The sequence below is a fragment of the Panthera onca genome, chromosome B2 (assembly GCF_046562875.1).
Source record: "Panthera onca isolate mPanOnc1 chromosome B2, mPanOnc1 haplotype 2, whole genome shotgun sequence".
Lineage (NCBI taxonomy): Eukaryota > Metazoa > Chordata > Mammalia > Carnivora > Felidae > Panthera > Panthera onca.
In genome coordinates, this window is record NC_138343.1 from 98818008 (window position 1) to 98838085 (window position 20078).

Below are 20078 nucleotides of genomic sequence, written 5' to 3' on the forward strand. Positions count from 1 at the left end.
AAAAGTAAAGGGATGGGGACATGCTAACTCTAATCAAAAGAAAGCAAGAGTAGCTATATTCATTATAAACAAAGCAGACTTCTGAGCAAGGGAATTTTTCAACGATAAAGAAGGGCATTACATATTATACAGGGGTAAATTCTTCAAGGAGACATAACAACCCTTAATGTATATACATCTAACAACAGAACACCAAAATCTGATAGAACTGCAAGGAGAAATAGATAAATTCACTATTATAGAGACTTCAACACACCTCTGTTAGTAAATGACAGATCCAACAGGCAGAAAATTAGTAAGGATAGGGTTGAACTGAATAACACCATCAATCAACTGGCTCTAATTGACATTTATATAGTACTTCACCCAACAACAGCAGAAACCACATTCTTCTTAAGTTCAGATAGACTATTCACCAAGATAGACCACATTCTGGGCCATAAAATACACCCTCCAAAATTTAAAAGAATAGACATCATAGAATGTATGCTTTCAGACCATAATGGAATTAAAATAGAAAGCAATAGCAGAAAGATAGCTAGAAAATCCCAACATATTTGAAGATTAAACACCACACTTCTAAATAACATACGGGTCAAAGAAGTCTCAAGAGGAATTTTAAAATATTTTGAAGTGAAAATGAAAAAAACACTCTTCAAAATGTGTGGGATCCATCAGAAGTAGTGCTTAGAGGGAAATTTAGAGCACTGAATGCATACATTAGGAAAGAAGAAAGATCTAAAATCAATAATCTCAGGATCCATCTTAAGAAACCATGGAAAGAAAAGCATACAAGCCTAAAGCAAGCAGACACAGCAGAAAATAGAATAAAAATAAACAAAACTGCAAACAGGAAATCAACACAGAAAATGAATGAAACCAAATATATCAACAAAATATTTTTGATTGCTAGTCTTCATCCTCAACTAAAATACAAAATGCTTCTTCTGTTCTCTTTTCCTTAACCTTTCTACAATTTTCTGACATCATCTCTAGCACATGTATGTTACAAAATTTATCCTGGCCCAAAAAGATATATAAGACACATAGAAGACAACAGAGTCTAAATAAAGAGTGGAACACAAAAAAGCTTACTTTCATAGCATAACGTGAAAAACTGACAGACTTCACATTTTTGGTAGAAAAATCAAATAAGTTAATCTATGCCCTGACATGCAAGCTTTTTCTTTAAAGTTTTTTTTTAAATTTATTTTGATGGGAGGAGGGGCAGAAAGAGAGAGGGAGAGAGAGAATCCCAGAGAGAGAGAGAATCCCAAGTAAGCTCTGCACTGACAGAGCTTGAACTCATGAACTGTGAGATCATGACCTGAGCCCAAACCACAAAAGTCTAACGCTAACCAACTGAGCCACCCAGGTGCCTCTTCTTTTTCTTTTCAAATGAATTTCAGTATGGAAACATTAACTTATTACAGTAGACTTGATTAACAGTTACTCAAGATGAAAAAATGGCAGGAAACTGTACCATTGTCAAACATACCCAAAATAAAACACTGCTTGCCATCATCACCTAACAGGTGTCAACCACATCCAACTTCCACCTCCTTAGAATTCCGTCAGAACCATTAGTTTAATATGTAGCACTTTACCAGCACAGGGTAGTAGGAAAAAAGGGATTTTAAAATCTGTGTTCAAATTCTACCTCTAACATTTTTATTAGACATGTGACCTTGTACATATTAATCTATGATGGGTCTTGGGTGGTTGGCTGCCAAGTACCAGAAATACAATTCCAACTAGTTTATGGGAAAAAATGGACAACTTATTACAAAGATTTTTATTATTATTACACTCAGGTGTCTCTTGGAACCCAATCTCAGGACCATGGACAAAGATAGGTGAATACAGTGGGGACTCTGTGCATCTGCTTCTCCCATTCTGTTTATTTAGTTCATATGACAAGAAACAACACCATTAACAGTTCCTGGGTTTTATGTCTTATAGTTTCAGCCACTGGAGAAAAAACAAATTATTCAAACCTCTGGGCACTTAGAACTCAGGAAAAGCTCTGACTGTCCTGGCTTAGTGAAGGTGTCTAGAACTGCACCAACAAAAACGGGCAGGATTGTGACTGATCTCCCAGAGTGATCTTTTTAAAAGACAGATCCAGTCCAGTTGTTAACCTGATTAAAACCCTTCATGGCTTTCCCCAATACACTTAAAATCCAGAGCTCTAACTGAAACAAGACTTAATTTAAGCAGGCTTTACATGGTCTGAGTCCTATTTACCTTTACAACTGTACATTAAGCCACAATCCCTCTTTTTCACTATATAGTTGAGCTTTATCTACTCTGGCCTTTTCTAAGTTCTTAGTTGAACCTACCAAGCTCTTTCCTACCTCCAAATTTTTTAACATGTATTCTTGGCATCTTTTCCTTTTTCTCATAGCTAACTTCCACTAATTTTTCCTTAAAGAACCCTCCCTGACTCCCAAGGTAAATCAGGTCCCCTGTTCTTTTCCTTTACAGCACTCGCCACAATTTCTAATTACAGATATGTGTATTTGTTCATTATCTGTCTAACCATACTGTTACCTCTAAGAGACCTGAGACCTGTTTTGCTCTCTATGGTATACTTTTAGCACCTACTTGGTCTTCAATATTATGTGCTGAGTGAATAATTGGTTTAGCATGGGACAAGTGGTATCACCAGTAGACTGACCAATTACAGACGAGGGGAAGAGTAGCAGGCAGGCAGAATTACTGTTCCCAAGTTACTAGAATGGCTGCTCCAGAGTAACTTACTGAGGAAAGGGAAGAGAACCTGTGTTTCTGCTGAGCAGAATAAACCACTTGTTTATTTCCATTAACCTTCTTCCTCCATTAAATTCTAATAGAACTATGATATTAAGTAAAATAATAAATATAACAGTAGCTATACAGTGACTTGCATATATAGCAAGCATGTAATATCAATTTTTTCCACATGGGAAAACATGTTTTATATATATATATATATATTTTTTATATATTTTTTATATATTTTTTATATATATATTATATTTTATATATATATATATATTTTTTTTTTTTTTTTTCTCACAGCATCCTGATCTTTCCACCTAAGAGAATCACTTACCTGCTAATCTTTGTATTAACTGTATCCACTCAAATATCCATGTAACTTAAAGAATTAATTCTGGAAACACAAAAATGAAGCAAAGCAAAACAACCAACCAAAACAACGAAACTGCTTCTGTTCTCAAGGAATTCATAAACTCTATTTTTCACTCTGCTTCCAACCATACCATACCTCTGCTCCTGCCATGCCCAAAGTTCTAGAGCACCCAAAGTAAGACTGAAAGATTTAGCAAATAAAAATGCAAGATATCCCAAACATATCTGTTTGACAACCCTACTCCCAGGTCATATTCCATCATTTTACCTTCATAAACCCACTCCAAAACCTTAGTTCCAATAATTTTCCTTATTAAAAAAATTTCTCTGGAGATTCACTGGATATGATCATTCTCCCAAGTTTAAATAAAATCTACCTTGACTTTTCTTAAACACTGTCAGTAAAAAACAAAAGAACAAACCAAATCATCTTAATTCTGTTTCTTGGTGGTGCTAGGAGTTAAAAAAATAAAGTAGAATAAAAATAAAAGCAGACAAAATAACAAACATTACAAAAAACTCCTTTAAAAACCTAAAAAGTCTTGCTTCCAAGAATAGGCATGACAGAAGAAGATTAAGACTATAATCTTTTCAGGGGCGCTTAGGTGGCTCAGTAGGTTAAGCGTCTGACTTTGGCTCAGGTCATGATCTCAGTTTGTGAGTTCGAGCCCCACGTCGGGCTCTCTGCTGACAGCTCAGAGCCTGGAGCCTGCTTTGGATTTCTGTCTCCTTCTCTCCCTGCCCCTCCCCACTTGTGCTCTCTCTGTCTCTCAAAAATAAATAAATGAAAAAAAAAAATTTTAGATGATAAAAAAAAGACTATAATCTTTTCAGAGGTAGATCTAGAAAGAAGAAATTCCATGAGAGAAGGTATATAAAGCAGGAACATTAGAAAGGAAAAATGAACTCTCAGAAAAAAGTGGTTACACTGAGCATTGAAGTGCCTTTGAATTTTATTTGTAACTGAAAGGCATCTCAGAGAGGTCTATGTCAACCTTCTCCTTTTATAACAGAGAAAACCAAAGACCCTGAAAGGTAAAATGACTTGTCAAACGTCACATAGAAGACCCTAGCTCCTTCTAATTTCTCTCATTCTCTCACCTCTTGCCCCATATAATGTTAAGGCTCACTGAACTGAGGAAGATCCTCTTCTTCACATCCAGTGGATGTTAGAGGACAAGTTCCTAATAATGTTGTCATGTCTAACACAAGAGAAATGTATTCCTAGCATTTCGAGGAAAATTCCCAAAGAAAAATTATTGTACATAGTGTAGGTATTTTCGATATAGTATTTATCCTAATTATTATTAATATTCTTTAATTCTCTGGTATTATTAGCCTAATCTTATAATCTAAGTATATTATGGGTTGAATTTGGTAGGCTGTCTGTGAATCTAACCACTAAGCATACTGTTTTTGAGAAAGTTCCAAGTTCTAAACCATTTTTCCAAGTTTTAAAATATAGATCTCCTGCTAAATTAGGAACCAGCAATACACAAAGACTGAAAATTATAAACTAAATATGATAAGTTAAAAATACAAGACTCTTTACGTTATAAAAAAACTCCACCTCAGAAGTCATTTATTTTTAAAACTCAGTATTCAGGCACATTTAGCACAGGCTGTAATTTACTTACATCTTTTTAAATAATATTTCACTAAAAAACTGAAGTAAAAAAGAATCAAACACATTTCTATACTCATCTAATTTAGGAAAACAACAACAAAAAACCTTTACTGTACTTTTTCATGTAGTGACCTATAAGAGGTAAGAAAATTAATCATTTTATAAATGAAAGGTTGACCTCATATATATTATGCAGTATTTAGTGCTCTTTCCAAAAATGTGTGGGTAAAGGAATTCTATTTGAACAGATAAAGTTCAAAGCACTTTCAAAACATTTTGTCTTTTCTCCTGAGATAAAACTATGTTTCATGAGTTAAAATTTGTTTGATAAATCTATTTTTAAAAATTTCTACTCAGTATATTATATCAATGGATACCCTTCACTCATTCATTTTATTTGTCCAGCAACGACAAAAACAAGTCTCTACTATTTGCTAAACCCTATGCTAGCAATTTTGGATTTGTGACAATAAACATTAGCTTAGTTCCTGTCTTCAAGGAACTTAGAAGAACCTTTAATTAACTGTATTTACCCAAGAGACAATGACAGCTGAATTTTAAGTTGGTCATTTGAGAAAACATTAAAAATGTAATCAAATTCATTCTCAAAAAAAAACAAACTATACAATAGTAATTTTAAAGACATTTCAACAAACTTATCATCTATATGAAGTTTCCCCACAAAGCTCTGGTAAAATACAACTTTGGTAGAAGTCTTAATAACATAATATTCTCATAGTAGCTTTCACTATAAAAATAAACTGAGTTAATAATACTCCAATAAGGAAATCAAAACCTAATACCATTTCTTTCATAATGAAAACCAAACACTTGGAAATGGATAGCTTAACCTATTCTGAAAATAAAGCAAAATGTATAATTAAATGTAATATTATAGATTATTACATTATGTCTGAATATGTGTTTATTTACAAGCCTGAATAATAAAACTCTATATCATACCTTACAAATGATCACAACTATGTACTATGGATCATGTTATCTGCAAATTTTTCAATAAAAAGGGCCTTAACGTTTTTTGTAAAATTTTTTTTACAAACTTAATTCAAGATTGTATTTGTTTATTACCAAGTCGTATAACTTTTATCAATATAAATGATACTTACATTTATAACTATATATAGGTACTAACTATAATGTCTATTAAATTTACAATTATTAAAAATTTTTGATGGATGAGAAACATTTTTCAATTTAGAGCCATACATCTCCAAAGCAAAATTCAATGTAAATCAGCCATTCTGACATGCCATGGAATATCCTGACGTTTTTTTCCTTGTGTTTTACACTGAAATATTTTCATCATCCATCAGCTAAAATATTTAAATTTTCTTTAAAAGCATTATGAAAACATCTTTACTGAATTTATGCATACTACTCAGTGGCATAAATAAGTATTTCCACCATTTGCATATAAGGAAACCAAGGCACAGAGGTGTCCATTTTGTAGATTGCAAGGTCATTTTCTAACCAAGCAACTGATCCTACACCATCAAGTTATATTATATGTGCGCCACTTCCAAAGGACATAAAACAATTACTGTACCTTAAATCAATTGCCTCTGCAATGCCTATATGCAATTGTTTTATCAAGAGGGTTATGGCAACAAGCTTAAAGGAGAAAAGCTGGAAGGGGAGGATTACAAAAAAAAAAAAAAAAAGGAACACTTATTTTTGGTAGTGAATCATTTATTTTTAAGTAATGAAAGGCAAACAGTTTTTAACATAATAATCAAGTAACCAACAGTTGTTTCTTCTGTTTTCAAAAAATATTTCATCTTTCAGGTAGATCATGCAAAATTGGAGCCTGCCCATCCTTGTAGAAAGAAGTTCGAAAAAAATGAGAAAAATTCTTAACAATTAATACATAATATGGCAAAGACTGAAAAAAAAATTTAGAGAAATTAGCGAATGCTCATTATGGCAGTTAAAACCCCACCTAAAATATTAGATGCTTCCTTTCATTCAACTGAAGGCTATGATTACCAGTAAAATATTCCATTACTGAAAAATAAAGAAATACAAAACTTTTCTCATTCAAAACTTGAATGAGTACTTTATTCAAATATCCGCCATAAATAAAAATACTTTCCTAACAGAAACTTAGATACGGAAAAAACTGTTCCTGAGAGTTCAAAGACAGACTGCATTTGTAATTATGATACAGTGCTATCAACAATTAGAAAGATGAAAGTTACCTATCACATATGTTAAATTTAGGAACATTAGACGGGTTGAATAACCAATAAATTACCGGACAAAAAAATAAGACTTAACTAATAGGTGAATCTAACACCAAAGAAAAAATTAAATCATAATCCAAAGCACACGTTATACAGAAAAGAATAGGATTAGATTGAGTCGTATTAAAGTACCTAGTCTAGCTGGGGATTAGTTAATTAATCGGCTCTAGGACAGGTTGTGAATGTTCAGGTCAGATGTGCTTTCTTTTCATCATTATTCCAGTTCCTCATCCGCCAAGTGCAAGCAAGAGAAGGCGTCAGAGTACCGAAGCTAGGGGGCATGCTGTAGCAAGGGGAAAAGAAAAATGGGAAAGGTGCAATGGATGCTGCAGAGTTGAATAATTATCTGGGTGGCACAATGGGCGAGTCCTGCCGACAACGGAGCTGAGTAAGCGGCTCCCTAACTCTGCCCGAGGCACTCCCCCATTACCAGGCATCAGAGGCGACCGCCCCGCTTCGCCCCCCCCCCCCCCACCTCCCTTCGGGGGAAGAAAGGGATCCCCGCACTCGCTTTACCTTTATGGCTGTAATATAAAGACGCGCGGCGCAAACACGCACACAAGCCGGCTTTACGGAGCCTCCCGCACGTAGCGCGAGCGGAGGCTTCGCTGCCAGCGGGCGCTGCAGCCGCCCCCAGAGCGAGGCGGCATGGGGGTGGCCGACGGGGCAGGGACGCTCAGGCGGTGGCACCCCAGGTGAGACCCGCAGTCTCCCCGCCTAGAGCAGCATCGGGCGGTCCCTGCAACCGAGACCCAGGCGCGCCGGCCAGCCGTCTGCCTCGGCACCCAGCCCGGCAGGCGGGTGGGCGGCCAGAGCTCTGGAAACCCGCGAATGGGGGTGGGGGCCGGCGCGGGGGAGGCGCGCCCATCCCCGTCACCTTTGCCGGGCAAGAGCGCCACACACACCTCCATCCGTTCTGGCCAGTGAGAAAGAGTTCCTCTCCCAGCACCCTGTCCCCACCAAAAAACAATTCCTGAGAGACTCGCGCTCACCGTGAAATCATGGGGGGCTCCTGCCTTACCCCTTCTTCATGCTTCGGCGGCGGCCGCCGGTCCCCTTCAGCTCCCGGGACTCCACCTAGAGCCTCCAGGAGCGACAGGCTCCGGAGTGGAATCCGCTCCGGGCAGCGGCCCAGGCACCGGGCTATTGGGAACGCCGCCTGCGGCGCCCGCCGGTCGCCGGACCCACCGTGTGCTCGACGCGCGAGCGAACAACACCGCGAGCCGCCGCCGCCCCCCACCCGCCCCCTCCCCGCGCGCGACGCTCCACAACTGGGCGCGGAGATCCGCTCCTGAAGCAGGGGGAATCGCTGGACCTCGCCACCTAATCTCCCATCCTTCCCATCAGGAGCTGTTCTCCACCACTCAAGGTCTTCCAATTTAAGATTCTCACTTTCCTCTTCAGCTCCCAGAGCCCAGGTGCAGCCGTGGTGGAAAACTCAGCCTCCGCCCACTCACCCAACAGAGGGAATGAATACGGCTCTCCCCCCCATTTCCTGAGGCTGTATGGTATTGCCCAATCTCCAATTTGGGGGAAGGGGACTGAGAGAACAGTGCTTGGCCTGGGAGTGAGGGAAGATGATAGCCAATTGAATGAACCATCCGTTCAGGGGCGTGGTCAAAGAGAGGCCTGCCCAGTTCGCCCCGCCCCTCGCACTAAACTACACTTCCCATTATGCCTCTTCCACTTCCCGCCGCGCTGAACGCCGGGAGTGTTGGACCTCGTGACCTCAGGGTATTTCGGAACTCGTAGTCTTCAATCCAGCCGAATAGGTCCTGAAAGTTATAAGGTATCACAATTCTCTCTACTTCCCTAGATAAACATTTTCGTATTCTGCGTTCTCTTATATTTATTCAAATACTAATTGATTATAGCTTAAAGACGTCGTAAATGAACTCTTAGCAAAGGAAGTAAGTAATGTGTGTCATGCTAATCTGTCAGGACCTGGAAGCCTCTTCTTCCGCCGGGGCCTGGTCTCCGCAGAGGATCGGTTGCAGTCATGTCGGCTGCGATTGCATCTTTGGCTGCGTCCTATGGTTCGGGTTCAGGGTCCGAATCGGACTCGGACAGTGAGGGTGGGCGGTGTTCGCTGCCAGCTTCCGACTCCCTCATGCACTTGACTAAATCAGCTTCGGCCAAGCCGTCTCTGGCAGTGGCGGTGGACTCGGCTCCGGAGGTGGCAGTTAAGGTAAGCGCTGTGGCCACTGATGCAGTGCGGGACTTTGCCTCTGCTCCAAAATCCGGCAGTCGCTTGTTAGGCCCCGGGTTACCGCTGCCTCAGTGCTGAGATACAAGTTGCTAACGCTCGGGTCTCTTCTCCTTACATGCATCTTCCTTGGGAGAAGCCGGGACTTGAAAGTTCAGGACAGTGCACCACTGCTCCCCGCTGTCTTCTCCCTCCATCGAGCCAGTGGGAAGGGCGAGGGGGAGGTGGTGAAACTTTAATTTATTATGATTAGGATGTGGCCTGTGTAGAGCAGGTGTAAAACAGACACTTCCCAAACCAGACTATGTACTCTGACTTGAAGAGAGCAGTGTCCCCGCCTTGGTTTGTTTTGAAGTTAGAACTAGATTCTGGTTACGGCTCCACCACTTCTGCGAACTTCGGGAAGTTATACAACCTCCTGTGTTTCATTACCTGTGCAATAGAGATTATTTTTAAAGTATGTATCTGTATGAGAGTTTTATGTAAGTGAAATGATACAAATGTAGCTTATAGCGCAGACTCTGGTATCTAATAAAAGTGCAATAATGTTAGTTTAGCCCTTGTGATTATATATGTCAGTAAAGCGAGAAAAGGCCTTCGGTTTAAGAAACAGCGTGCTGATCCCAGTTGAGGAGGGTGATAGAGGGAGAAAACGGATTGTATAGCTCATTCAACTAATATTTACGGAAGACGTGTTGTTTGCCAGGAACTACTCTAGGGGCTGAAGACACAGAGGCCAAGGAGCCAGACATCTTTGCCATCATGATGCATACATGCTAGTGGAAGAGACAGCCAATGAAATGTGAGCAAGTAAAGCGGTTGCAGATTCGATTGAGTACTATGAATGAAAAAAAAAAAAAAAAAAAAAAGTTCCGTGATAGAGAATTAAGTAGGAGTATGACTTCCATAGATTGGTCAGGGAAGTCTCTGTAAAAGCAGCTTTGAAGAAGAAGAAGCCAGCCATGTGCAAGATAAGGCAAGAGTTTCCAGACAAAGGAAACTTTTTAAGAAAGTTAAAGGAAAGAAAACAAGTTTTGAGATGACAAGGAGCTTAGTGTGTTTGAAGATCTGAGGAAAGGTTGGCATGTCTAGAACCAGAGAAAAACACCCGCCAATTGGTAATATAGGCCCAGTAGAGCCTGATGGGGGTGACCAGAAGCTCAAGATGTGCTGGTGGGAGGCAGTGTACAAAAACTGCTTTGCATGTAAGATGTTTCCTATACAATTGTCAAAACAATTTGTTGTATACCAGAAAATAATATAACATTGTATGCTAATTATACTTCAATAAAAAAAAAAAGAAAATCAAACCAAGAAAAAGATGTTCCCAAGTCTAGTGTTATAATTTTAAGTCTTTTGCAAACTTTCACGAATTTTACTTTTTATTAATCAAGTGGTATGAAAGAATGCTTAGAATCCTATCTTTATAACCAAACAAACTCCCCAAACTTGTATCACTCCAACAACCTCCTGAGTCCTCATTCTTTTCACAGCTTAACTTTTTCGAGCTCTCACTTCATCTCATTTTCTCCTCAAGCCAGTGCAACCTAGCCCTGGCCTCTTGGGAAACTACCTACTCTCCCTGAGAAAGGTGAGAACGTGTCAAGTTCTGCTGTCTGACTTGAATATCTGCATCAAGTGACATTATTCTTGTTTCCCGGAAGTTGCTTTCCCTCTGGCTTCCATAAGGCCATCCTCAGTCTTCTGATCCCCTGTTCTTCTGTCCTCCCTTGTACATTGGGGTTTCCTGGGACCCGGCCCTTAGTCCCCCTTGCACGCCTCATACTCTCTCATGCCTTCAACTTGAGTCTGTGCTTCTGATGACTCCCAGGTGAACACTGTGAAGTGGTTCACAAAGGCTCTGGAATCAAGACTATCAGGATTCAAATCCTGCCTACAGCACTTACCCAAATGGTGACCTTGGGTAACTTGGATAAGTAACTTGGATAAGTTACTTTAAGTGCTCTGTGCCTAGGGTTTTTTCTTATCTGTAAAGTCGGGATGACACTAATACCTGTCTCGAAGATAGGCTTGTCACAAAGCACATTAAGCACTTATAATAGTGTCAGACACACCGTCCTTATTATTTCCAATTCTGACCTCTTTGCTAGCTCCAGAACTGTTACACTTCTCACTCAGGATGGTACTCAGGCACCTCCAATCCAATGTGCTGAAAAATTAACAATTTTTCTTCCCCCTCAAGATCCACCTCACCTGTTTTTCCCATTTTGGTTAATGATCTCCCAACCCCCGTATTAGTCCAAGCCAAAAACAGAAGCGTCTTCCTTTTCCTTCTTCCTCAGCCCCTGAAGCTTGTCCTTCAGACAGTTGTAACGTTCCTCAAATTAATTTCTTCCTCTCCACTTTCACTGATACAGCCTTACTTTATATCTTCTTTACTTCTCCCAGGAGTCATTCTTGATGTTCCTTTCTCTTTCAACCGCTACTCTTGGGTGGTGGGTCCTATCATTGTGACACAATGACAGTTGTCAAATATTTTATTTCAGATTCTTATCATTTCTATGTAATGCAAGACAATTATAATAACCCTCTAACTGGTCTTTCTACTTTTTCCTTCTTGTTTCCTAGTTCCATAGCCCATTCTTTCCTTCACAGTGTGCCCAGAGTCATCTTTCTAAATTCCAGTGTTGTATCACTTCTCTGCCCAAAGATACCATGTTGCTACTGGATAATTTCCAAGTTCCTGTGTAACATGAGGCCTGCCATTTTCCCATGCTGAACTCTCTATAAAGCCCCAAAAGCCTTTTTTTTTTTTTTCCTCTCTAGATTTTTTTGGCCATACAAGTCTCTCTGCTTGGAAATCTCTTTCCTCATGCCTTGTGCTCCCTCCACCTCCAAATTCTGTCCTTCAGTCTCAGTGCACATGTTCCCTCCTCTGTCCAGGCAGCTCCCTTTGTACCTCAGTCGTAGCACTTGTTGCATTGCTGTGACTTGTTCACTTTTTCTTTACCCTGGACTATTGTCAGACCCTAGGGACCAGACATGGTTGTGTCTATTTTCATGTCTCCTATGCCTAGTATACAAGATTAAGGGAAATATATTTGGTGAGAGAATGAATGAAAGAGTAAGTGAAAAAGAAAGTCTTGAGAAAGCATGTACATCGAGAATCAATGTACACTTATTGGGTGGGGGTGATGGAATGTCTCTAGAACTCACTTAGTTCAATCACCTCAAGTGTGAAGTAAAATAATCCGGGAAGAGAGGTCGCATAAGGCACCAGAGGTCCATTAGAAGCAGAGCACACAACTGGGGCTAGACCCCTCCAGTTGATGAAGGTTCTATGATGAGAGAATAAGGGACATTAATTATCATTTGTTTGTGAACCAACACTTACATGCAAAACAAACAAAACCTTACACATAGTAAATGTAATGATAGAGAAATGACCAAGGGAGGAGATGTGAAGCATGCAGATATGATCATCTGTATTTGACTAACTATTGTGACGAATCGCAAGCATTTTGACAAGATTATAAATGTACTCAGTGTTTTTAATCCATTTCCCTGAACACTAATGAGATTGAATATCTTTTCATATATGTTATTGGTAATTAGACTTTTTTTTCTTTTTTGAAGTGATTGGGTTGTCTTTTGACTTGTAGGAGATTATTGTGTATGGTGTGAACATTTTTAATAATATGGCTTGATCTCTGGTGAGGCTATTCCTCTAACCCCTTTTTGTTGTAGTTATTCAAGAATGTCATGGCTATTCTTGGCCCCTGTAATTCTAAATACAGTTTAGAATTGATTTGTAGAGTTTTACTAACACCCAGGTAGGGTTTTGTTTGATTACATTGAACCACAGATCAATTTGGAGACAATATTCTATTTGTTTAGGTTTTCTTTAGATTTTTAATTTCTTCCAAAGTTTATAATTTTCTCCATAAGTATCTCGCATAGTTTTGCTGAAGGTATTTCTAGGTGTGTCATATTTTTATGCAATATATTCATAAATAGCATTATTTTTTATTTTAATTTTTTTTTACTGATCTCACTACTTACATAGTCCTATGGTCCTATCAGATGCAAATACGACAGTATTTTTTTCCTTCTTTGAATCTCTCTCTCTTTTTTTTTTTTTTTTTTTTTGCCATGCTTGCTAAGATTTCCAGAAGGATCAAAAGTAAGATAGAAAAAGCATATATTGAGCAAAGGGGCATCTGGGTGGCTCAATAGATTAAGCATCTGACTCGATCTCAGCTCAAGTCTTGATCTCAGGGTTGTGAGTTCAAGCCCCCTGTTGGGCTTCACGCTGGGTGTGGATCCTGCCTGTAAAAGATACATACGTACGTGTGTGTGTGTATATGTATATGTATATGTGTGTGTGTATCTTTTATATAAAGATACACACACACACATACACACACATATACATGGACCAAAATATGCCCATGGACCTAAATCAAAAATAATAATAGTAGTAAATATTTTGAACTGAATAATAAGGAAAATAATACTCACCAGAAGTTGTGAGGTGCGGCCATAGCAATAATTTGTTTTTAAGTTTATTTATTTATTTTGAGAGACACAGACAGCGCCTGTGGGGGGGTAGGGCAGAGAGAGAGGGAGACCGAGAATCTCAAGCAGGCTCCCCGATGACAGTACAAGCACCACACGGGGGCTCAAACCCATGAAACTGTGAGATCATGACCTGAGCTGAAACCAAGAGTCAGACACTTAACTAACTGAGCCACCCAGATGCCCCAGCAATATATTTTTTTAAGTGTAGTCTTGAATACAGGTAATGGAAAAGAAGATAGAAAATTAATATGCTAGGCATCCGTTCTTCTGGATTGATTTTTTTTATCATTCTGGTTTTTTTCCCTGTACCCATTTGTAAATTATGCCCTCATTTCTGCTCTTTGATTACCCCTAGAAATTAAAACATCTGAATTAATCAATATCTTTACTTTTTACTGAACAGTGCAAGAAACTTAGAACACCGCAGTTTTATTAACATTCCACTACCCCTACTTTAGCTATTATTGTCCTGTATTTTTTGATATATATTTAAATTTCAGAAGATGACAGTGACTTATGCCGATTCCTGTATCTCATATGCAAAGAGATTGCCTTCTGCTTATTGTGCATACTTGATGTCCTTTAGTGAGGGGTAGCTGGTGGCAACAGCTTGCAGTTTTCGTTTGTCTTTAAAATGTTTTTATTTAACCATCTTTCTTGAAGGGTCTTTTCACCAAGTTTCATTTACTTAGCTGACAGTTCTTTTCTCTCAACATATTTAAAATACTCTGTTTTCTGATTTTCACTGTTACTGATAACAAGTCAGCTGTCATTGTAGCTGTTCTCTTTTCCTCGGACTGCTTTTAAGACCCTTACCTTCTGCCCCCTTTTATTTGGGGTGTACTTTCAGTCTTTAGATTCCTTATGGGACACCCAGGTGTGGATATCTTTTTGTTTGCCCTGCTCAGAATTTGTAGAGTTTCTTTAATTGGGAATTCATTGGTTTGGAATGTGGATCTTTCAGTGTTTCTGCAGAGTTCTCAGTTCTTATTTCCACATACTATTTTAGTCCTGCTCTTCTCTTATTCTAGAACTCCAGTTAAACATATTTGTGTTCTCCAGTGTGTGACAACAATTATTTTCTGGTTAAAAATGTATTTCGATGCAGCACTATCAGATTTTTGCACTTTGGAAATCATGTAACGAGCCCTATTGGGTTGCAAGAGTTGCTTGTTAATTGACTTTAAAATTAAAAAAATAAAAAAGCAGATCTGGCATTCTCTCATTTCAGTCCATGACTATGTTACCTTTCCCCAATGCATTCCCTGCTTTGGCATAGCCAACTCGAGTAAAATGAAAATTCTGCCTCTAATTTTGAGCATATTTTAAAATTTCTTTTTGGGTGATCTTACTCATACTCGTAAGCTTCAAATAGATCACCTTTTTCCTCTGCATTTGTTAACAGCCAAACCCAAAGGATATCTTTATGTGAATTTCTATTCTTTTATGACATCCACTTAAACTTCCATCTTAGAAAGTTTACTCGTTCCTACTTTTTCGGGAAAAAAACCTATACTATAAATTGATAAATAGTTCATAGTAATGATTAATACTTATGTTCTGCTTTATAGTTTACAAAGTGCTTTCACATCTATATTCTTATTTGTGCAACAGTAAAAAATGTGAAAAGGACTCAGAAGTAAATACGATTTCATTTTATTCTCAAATTTCTTTGAATCAAGAGAAGATAACTTGTTCAACTTATTTGACCCATAGGGTGCCCTTCACTCACTGTACTTTAATTTTTATGGATAATTAAAATGGAATAGAAATCCTTTGTAATTCTGTGGTAATCTTAATTGCATGCTTAATTATTATTGAACTCCTCATGGGTATTAAAACAAGGTTGTGGTATTGTCCAAGTTTTTCTAATCAAATGTTATAATTACTAAACTCTTCACTTTCTGGAGGGTTGTCCAATTTGTTCTATAATTTTAGCAGGAACCAGACTGAGACCTATTTATATATATATATATTTTTTTTTTTTTACTTTTTTTTTTATAATTTTTTTTAACATTTATTTATTTATTTATTTTTTTTTTTACTGATAGTTTATTTTTAATCAAATATACTTAACTATTTTTATGAAAAATTCAAATAGTATGCCCCAAACCAGGAGAGAAGAAAATCTCTCTTGCCTGGAGATACCAGCCATTTACTTTTTGAGATTTTGGAGCAGAGTTAAAACATCATCATATTAGTTTTAGGTGTACAACATGGTCATTCAATATCTCTACACATTATGCTATGCTTACCACAAGTTTAGCTACCATCCGGCGCGATACAACGTTATTGCTGTACCGTTGACTATATTTCCTATACTGTACCTTTTATTACCATCACTTGTTTTTTCAATAACTGGAAGTCTACATCTCCCACTCCCCCTCCCACTGGCAATGGTCACTTTTCTGTATTTATAAGTCTGGTTCTGCTCTGTTTTTATTTTATTTATTTATTTTTTTAATATATGAAATTTACTGTCAAATTGGTTTCCATACAACACCCAGTGCTCATCCCAAAAGGTGCCCTCCTCAATACCCATCACCCACCCTGCCCTCCCTCCCACCCCCCATCAACCCTTAGTTTGTTCTCAGTTTTTAACAGTCTCTTATGCTTTGGCTCTCTCCCACTCTAGCCTCTTTTTTTTTTTTTTTCCTTCCCCTCCCCCATGGGTTTCTGTTATGTTTCTCAGGATCCACATAAGAGTGAAACCATATGGTATCTGTCTTTCTCTGTATGGCTTATTTCACTTAGCATCACACTCTCCAGTTCCATCCATGTTGCTACAAAAGGCCATATTTCATTTTTTCTCATTGCCACGTAGTATTCCATTGTGTATATAAACCACAATTTCTTTATCCATTCATCAGTTGATGGACATTTAGGCTCTTTCCATAATTTGGCTATTGTTGAGAGTGCCACTATAAACATTGGGGTACAGGTGCCCCTATGCATCAGTATTCCTGTATCCCTTGGGTAAATTCCTAGCAGTGCTATTGCTGGGTCATAGGGTAGGTCTATTTTTAATTTTCTGAGGAACCTCCGCACTGCTTTCCAGAGTGGCTGCACCAATTTGCATTCCCACCAACAGTGCAAGAGGGTTCCTGTTTCTCCACATCCTCTCCAGCATCTATAGTCTCCTGATTTCTTCATTTTGGCCACTCTGACTGGCGTGAGGTGATATCTGAGTGTGGTTTTGATTTGTATTTCCCTGATAAGGAGCGACGTTGAACATCTTTTCATGTGCCTGTTGGCCATCCGGATGTCTTCTTTAGAGAAGTGTCTATTCATGTTTTCTGCCCATTTCTTCACTGGGTTATTTGTTTTTCGGGTGTGGAGTTTGATGAGCTCTTTATAGATTTTGGATACTAGCCCTTTGTCCGATGTGTCATTTGCAAATATCTTTTCCCATTCCGTTGGTTGCCTTTTAGTTTTGTTGGTTGTTTCCTTTGCTGTGCAGAAGCTTTTTATCTTCATAAGGTCCCAGTAATTCACTTTTGCTTTTAATTCCCTTGCCTTTGGGGATGTGCCGAGTAAGAGATTGCTACGGCTGAGGTCAGAGAGGTCTTTTCCTGCTTTCTCCTCTAAGGTTTTGATGGTTTCCTGTCTCACATTCAGGTCCTTTATCCATTTTGAGTTTATTTTTGTGAATGGTGTGAGAAAGTGGTCTAGTTTCAACCTTCTGCATGTTGCTGTCCAGTTCTCCCAGCACCATTTGTTAAAGAGACTGTCTTTTTTCCATTGGATGTTCTTTCCTGCTTTGTCAAAGATGAGTTGGCCATACGTTTGTGGGTCTAGTTCTGGGGTTTCTATTCTATTCCATTGGTCTATGTGTCTGTTTTTATGCCAATACCATGCTGACTTGATGATGACAGCTTTGTAGTACCAGACTGAGACCTATTTTTATATATATATATATATTTTTTTTTTACTTTTTTTTTTTATAATTTTTTTTTTTAACGTTTATTTATTTTTGAGACAGAGAGAGACAGAGCATGAACAGGGGAGGGGCAGAGAGAGAGGGAGACACAGAATCTGAAACAGGCTCCAGGCTCCGAGCTGTCAGCACAGAGCCCGACGCGGGGCTCGAACTCACGGACCGTGAGATCATGACCTGAGCCGAAGTCAGACGCTCAACCGACCGAGCCACCCAGGCGCCCCCTATTTATATTTTTTATTAGTTGCCACTGTTGTACGTGTAAAGAGTAATTCTTTTTAAGTTATACTTTGAATTTAAAATTTGCCATCTCATGGTACTCCATTCAAAATAATTCAAAGTTAAAATACCCTTATTTAGAAAAATGTGTTAAACTATATTATAAAGTGGTTCCAGGGGCTCCTGAGTGGCTCAGTCAGTTAAACCTCCAACTTTGGCTCAGGTCATGATCTTACGGTTCGTGGGTTCGAGCCCTGCGTCCGGCTGTGCTGACAGCTCAGAGCCTAGAACCTGCTTTGGATTTTGTGTCTCCCTCTCTCTCTCTACCCCCCTCCCCACTTGTGCTGTGTGTCTCTTTCTCTCAAAAATAAATAAACTTAAAAAAACAAAGTGGTTCTAGCAGCTGTATTCTATAAAATACATTGGGGAGGCATGAATATGGCTAAGCTTTGTTATTTTAAGCAGTTTATACTAGAATTAAATATTGAGAGAGACACATTTAATTCAGTTTTTATGCAGTTGAAGCCATTTGCGTATGACTTTTTAATTTTATGGTACTGGGTTTTACTATTCAACACTAGGCAGATACTATCTCTAATCAGTGAAGATTCTAGTGTGCATTTTAGGGTAATATACAGTTGACCCTTGAATAGGGAAGCGGTTAGGGACACAACCCCTCCCCCACACCATCCAGTTGAAATTCTACCTATCACTTTTGACTACCCAGAAACTTTACTAGCGGTCTACTGGTGACGAAGCCTTACTGATAACGTAAATAGTCAATTAACACATACTTTGTATGGCATATGTATTATATACTATATTCTTTTTTTTTTTTTTAACATTTATTTATTTTTGAGACAGAGAGAGACAGAGCATGAACGGGGGAGGGTCAGAGAGAGAGGGAGACACAGAACCCGAAACAGGCTCCAGGCTCTGAGCAGTCAGCACAGAGCCTGACTCGGGGCTCGAACTCACATACCGCGAGATCGTGACCTGAGCCGAAGTCGGACGCTTAACCGACTGAGCCACCCAGGCGCCCCTATGCTATATTCTTACAATAAAAGAAGCTAGAGAAAAAATGTTATTAAGAAAATCATAAGGAAGGGGGCACCTGGGTGGCTCACTCAGTTGGGTGTCCAACTGCGGCTCGGGTCATGATCTTAGGATTCCAGGGTTCAGGCCCCGCATTGGGCTCTATGCCGACAGCTCATAGCCTAAGGCCTGCTTCGGATTCTGTGTCTCCCTCTCTGCCCCTCCCCCACTTGCGTGTGCACGTGCATGCGTGCACTCGCTCTCAAAGAAACATTAACAAACCAGAAGGAAGAAAAAACAGGACTGTACTCTATTGAAAAGAATCTGTATATAAGTTTAATTCTGTATTGTTCAAAGGTCAGCTGTATACGTATCATTCTTTAGATGGTCCGACATTTGAATCCCCTTCCTTGAGAGTCTTCATGTGAAGAACAGCCCTTGCTGCCCCGACCTTCAGAGCCTGAAAGCCCAGATTCTCATTCTCCTAATTCCATTTTATTTAAGGCTCAGGACCTTAACTTGGGCTCAGCAGACAAATGCACTCACTTAAATTCTAATCTAAAGCTCTTCCACAAAGAAGCAAGGAAAGAGTATCTTCAGTGGCAGTGGTGGCCAACATCTCGTTTCTCAGACCACGAGTCTCAACAGCAGTGTCCAGTGGCAGCCACAGTCATTTAGTGATGATGTTCCGTAATGGCAAACTGTTGTCCTCAGTGGACTGGCTCTGTGGTAGGATTGATTTTCAATTGTGATTCCATCTGTATACTCACCCTCACTTATGCCTATTTCCCCAAACTGATTCTCCACCCTTCTTGGCAGTTCTAAGAGAAAGGATTCAATATTGTTTAAACAGTCTGTGAGAGTTTAGCTGCTTGTGGCTAAGCACCCTGACTGATAGCCCGCCAGTGGTTTTTTTCGTTTGTTGCTAATGTGTCTCTTTAATATCGTTCATTGTGGTTACTTGAAAATTTCCCCTTCCCATTTATTCTATTAGTATCTTGGAGTAAGCGACTTAATGTTGCTAATACTTACTTCACAGAAGTGTTGTAGGAATTACATGAGATAATGTGAGTCAGCACTAATGTTGTTAAGCCCTTTTTTTCCATAGCACTT

General features: G+C 39.1%; 3 protein-coding genes across 10 annotated transcripts in view; 1 reads left to right on the plus strand and 2 right to left on the minus strand.

The window, feature by feature from the left end:
- Window positions 1-8236, minus strand: part of WASF1 (WASP family member 1) — a 70409-nt gene extending 62173 nt beyond the window's left edge. For 2 of the 6 annotated variants that reach the window (XM_060616370.3, XM_060616373.3), the window contains exon 1: window positions 8019-8236. The gene's annotated coding sequence lies outside the window, so the exon portion shown is untranslated. Of the gene's footprint in view, window positions 1-7158; window positions 7310-7542; window positions 7681-8018 lie in introns of those variants that run through there. The other 4 variants (XM_060616371.3, XM_060616376.3, XM_060616375.3 and 1 more) reach the window with 4 other exon arrangements.
- Window positions 8237-8910: 674 nt separating this feature from the next.
- The window catches only part of CDC40 (cell division cycle 40), a 60550-nt gene continuing 49382 nt past the window's right edge, over window positions 8911-20078 (plus strand). The window contains exon 1 of the mRNA XM_078447207.1: window positions 8911-9214. Coding sequence (XP_078303333.1) covers window positions 9026-9214 — 189 coding nt within the window. The 5' untranslated portion in view covers window positions 8911-9025. The remainder of the gene's footprint in view (window positions 9215-20078) is intronic.
- METTL24 (methyltransferase like 24) overlaps window positions 11048-20078 on the minus strand; it is a 174950-nt gene continuing 165919 nt past the window's right edge. Inside the window, exon 6 of one of the 3 annotated variants that reach the window (XM_060616381.3) lies at window positions 11048-11695. In XM_060616381.3, coding sequence (XP_060472364.3) covers window positions 11669-11695 — 27 coding nt within the window. In that variant the 3' untranslated portion in view covers window positions 11048-11668. Of the gene's footprint in view, window positions 11696-19310; window positions 19787-20078 lie in introns of those variants that run through there. The other 2 variants (XM_060616379.3, XM_060616380.3) reach the window with 2 other exon arrangements.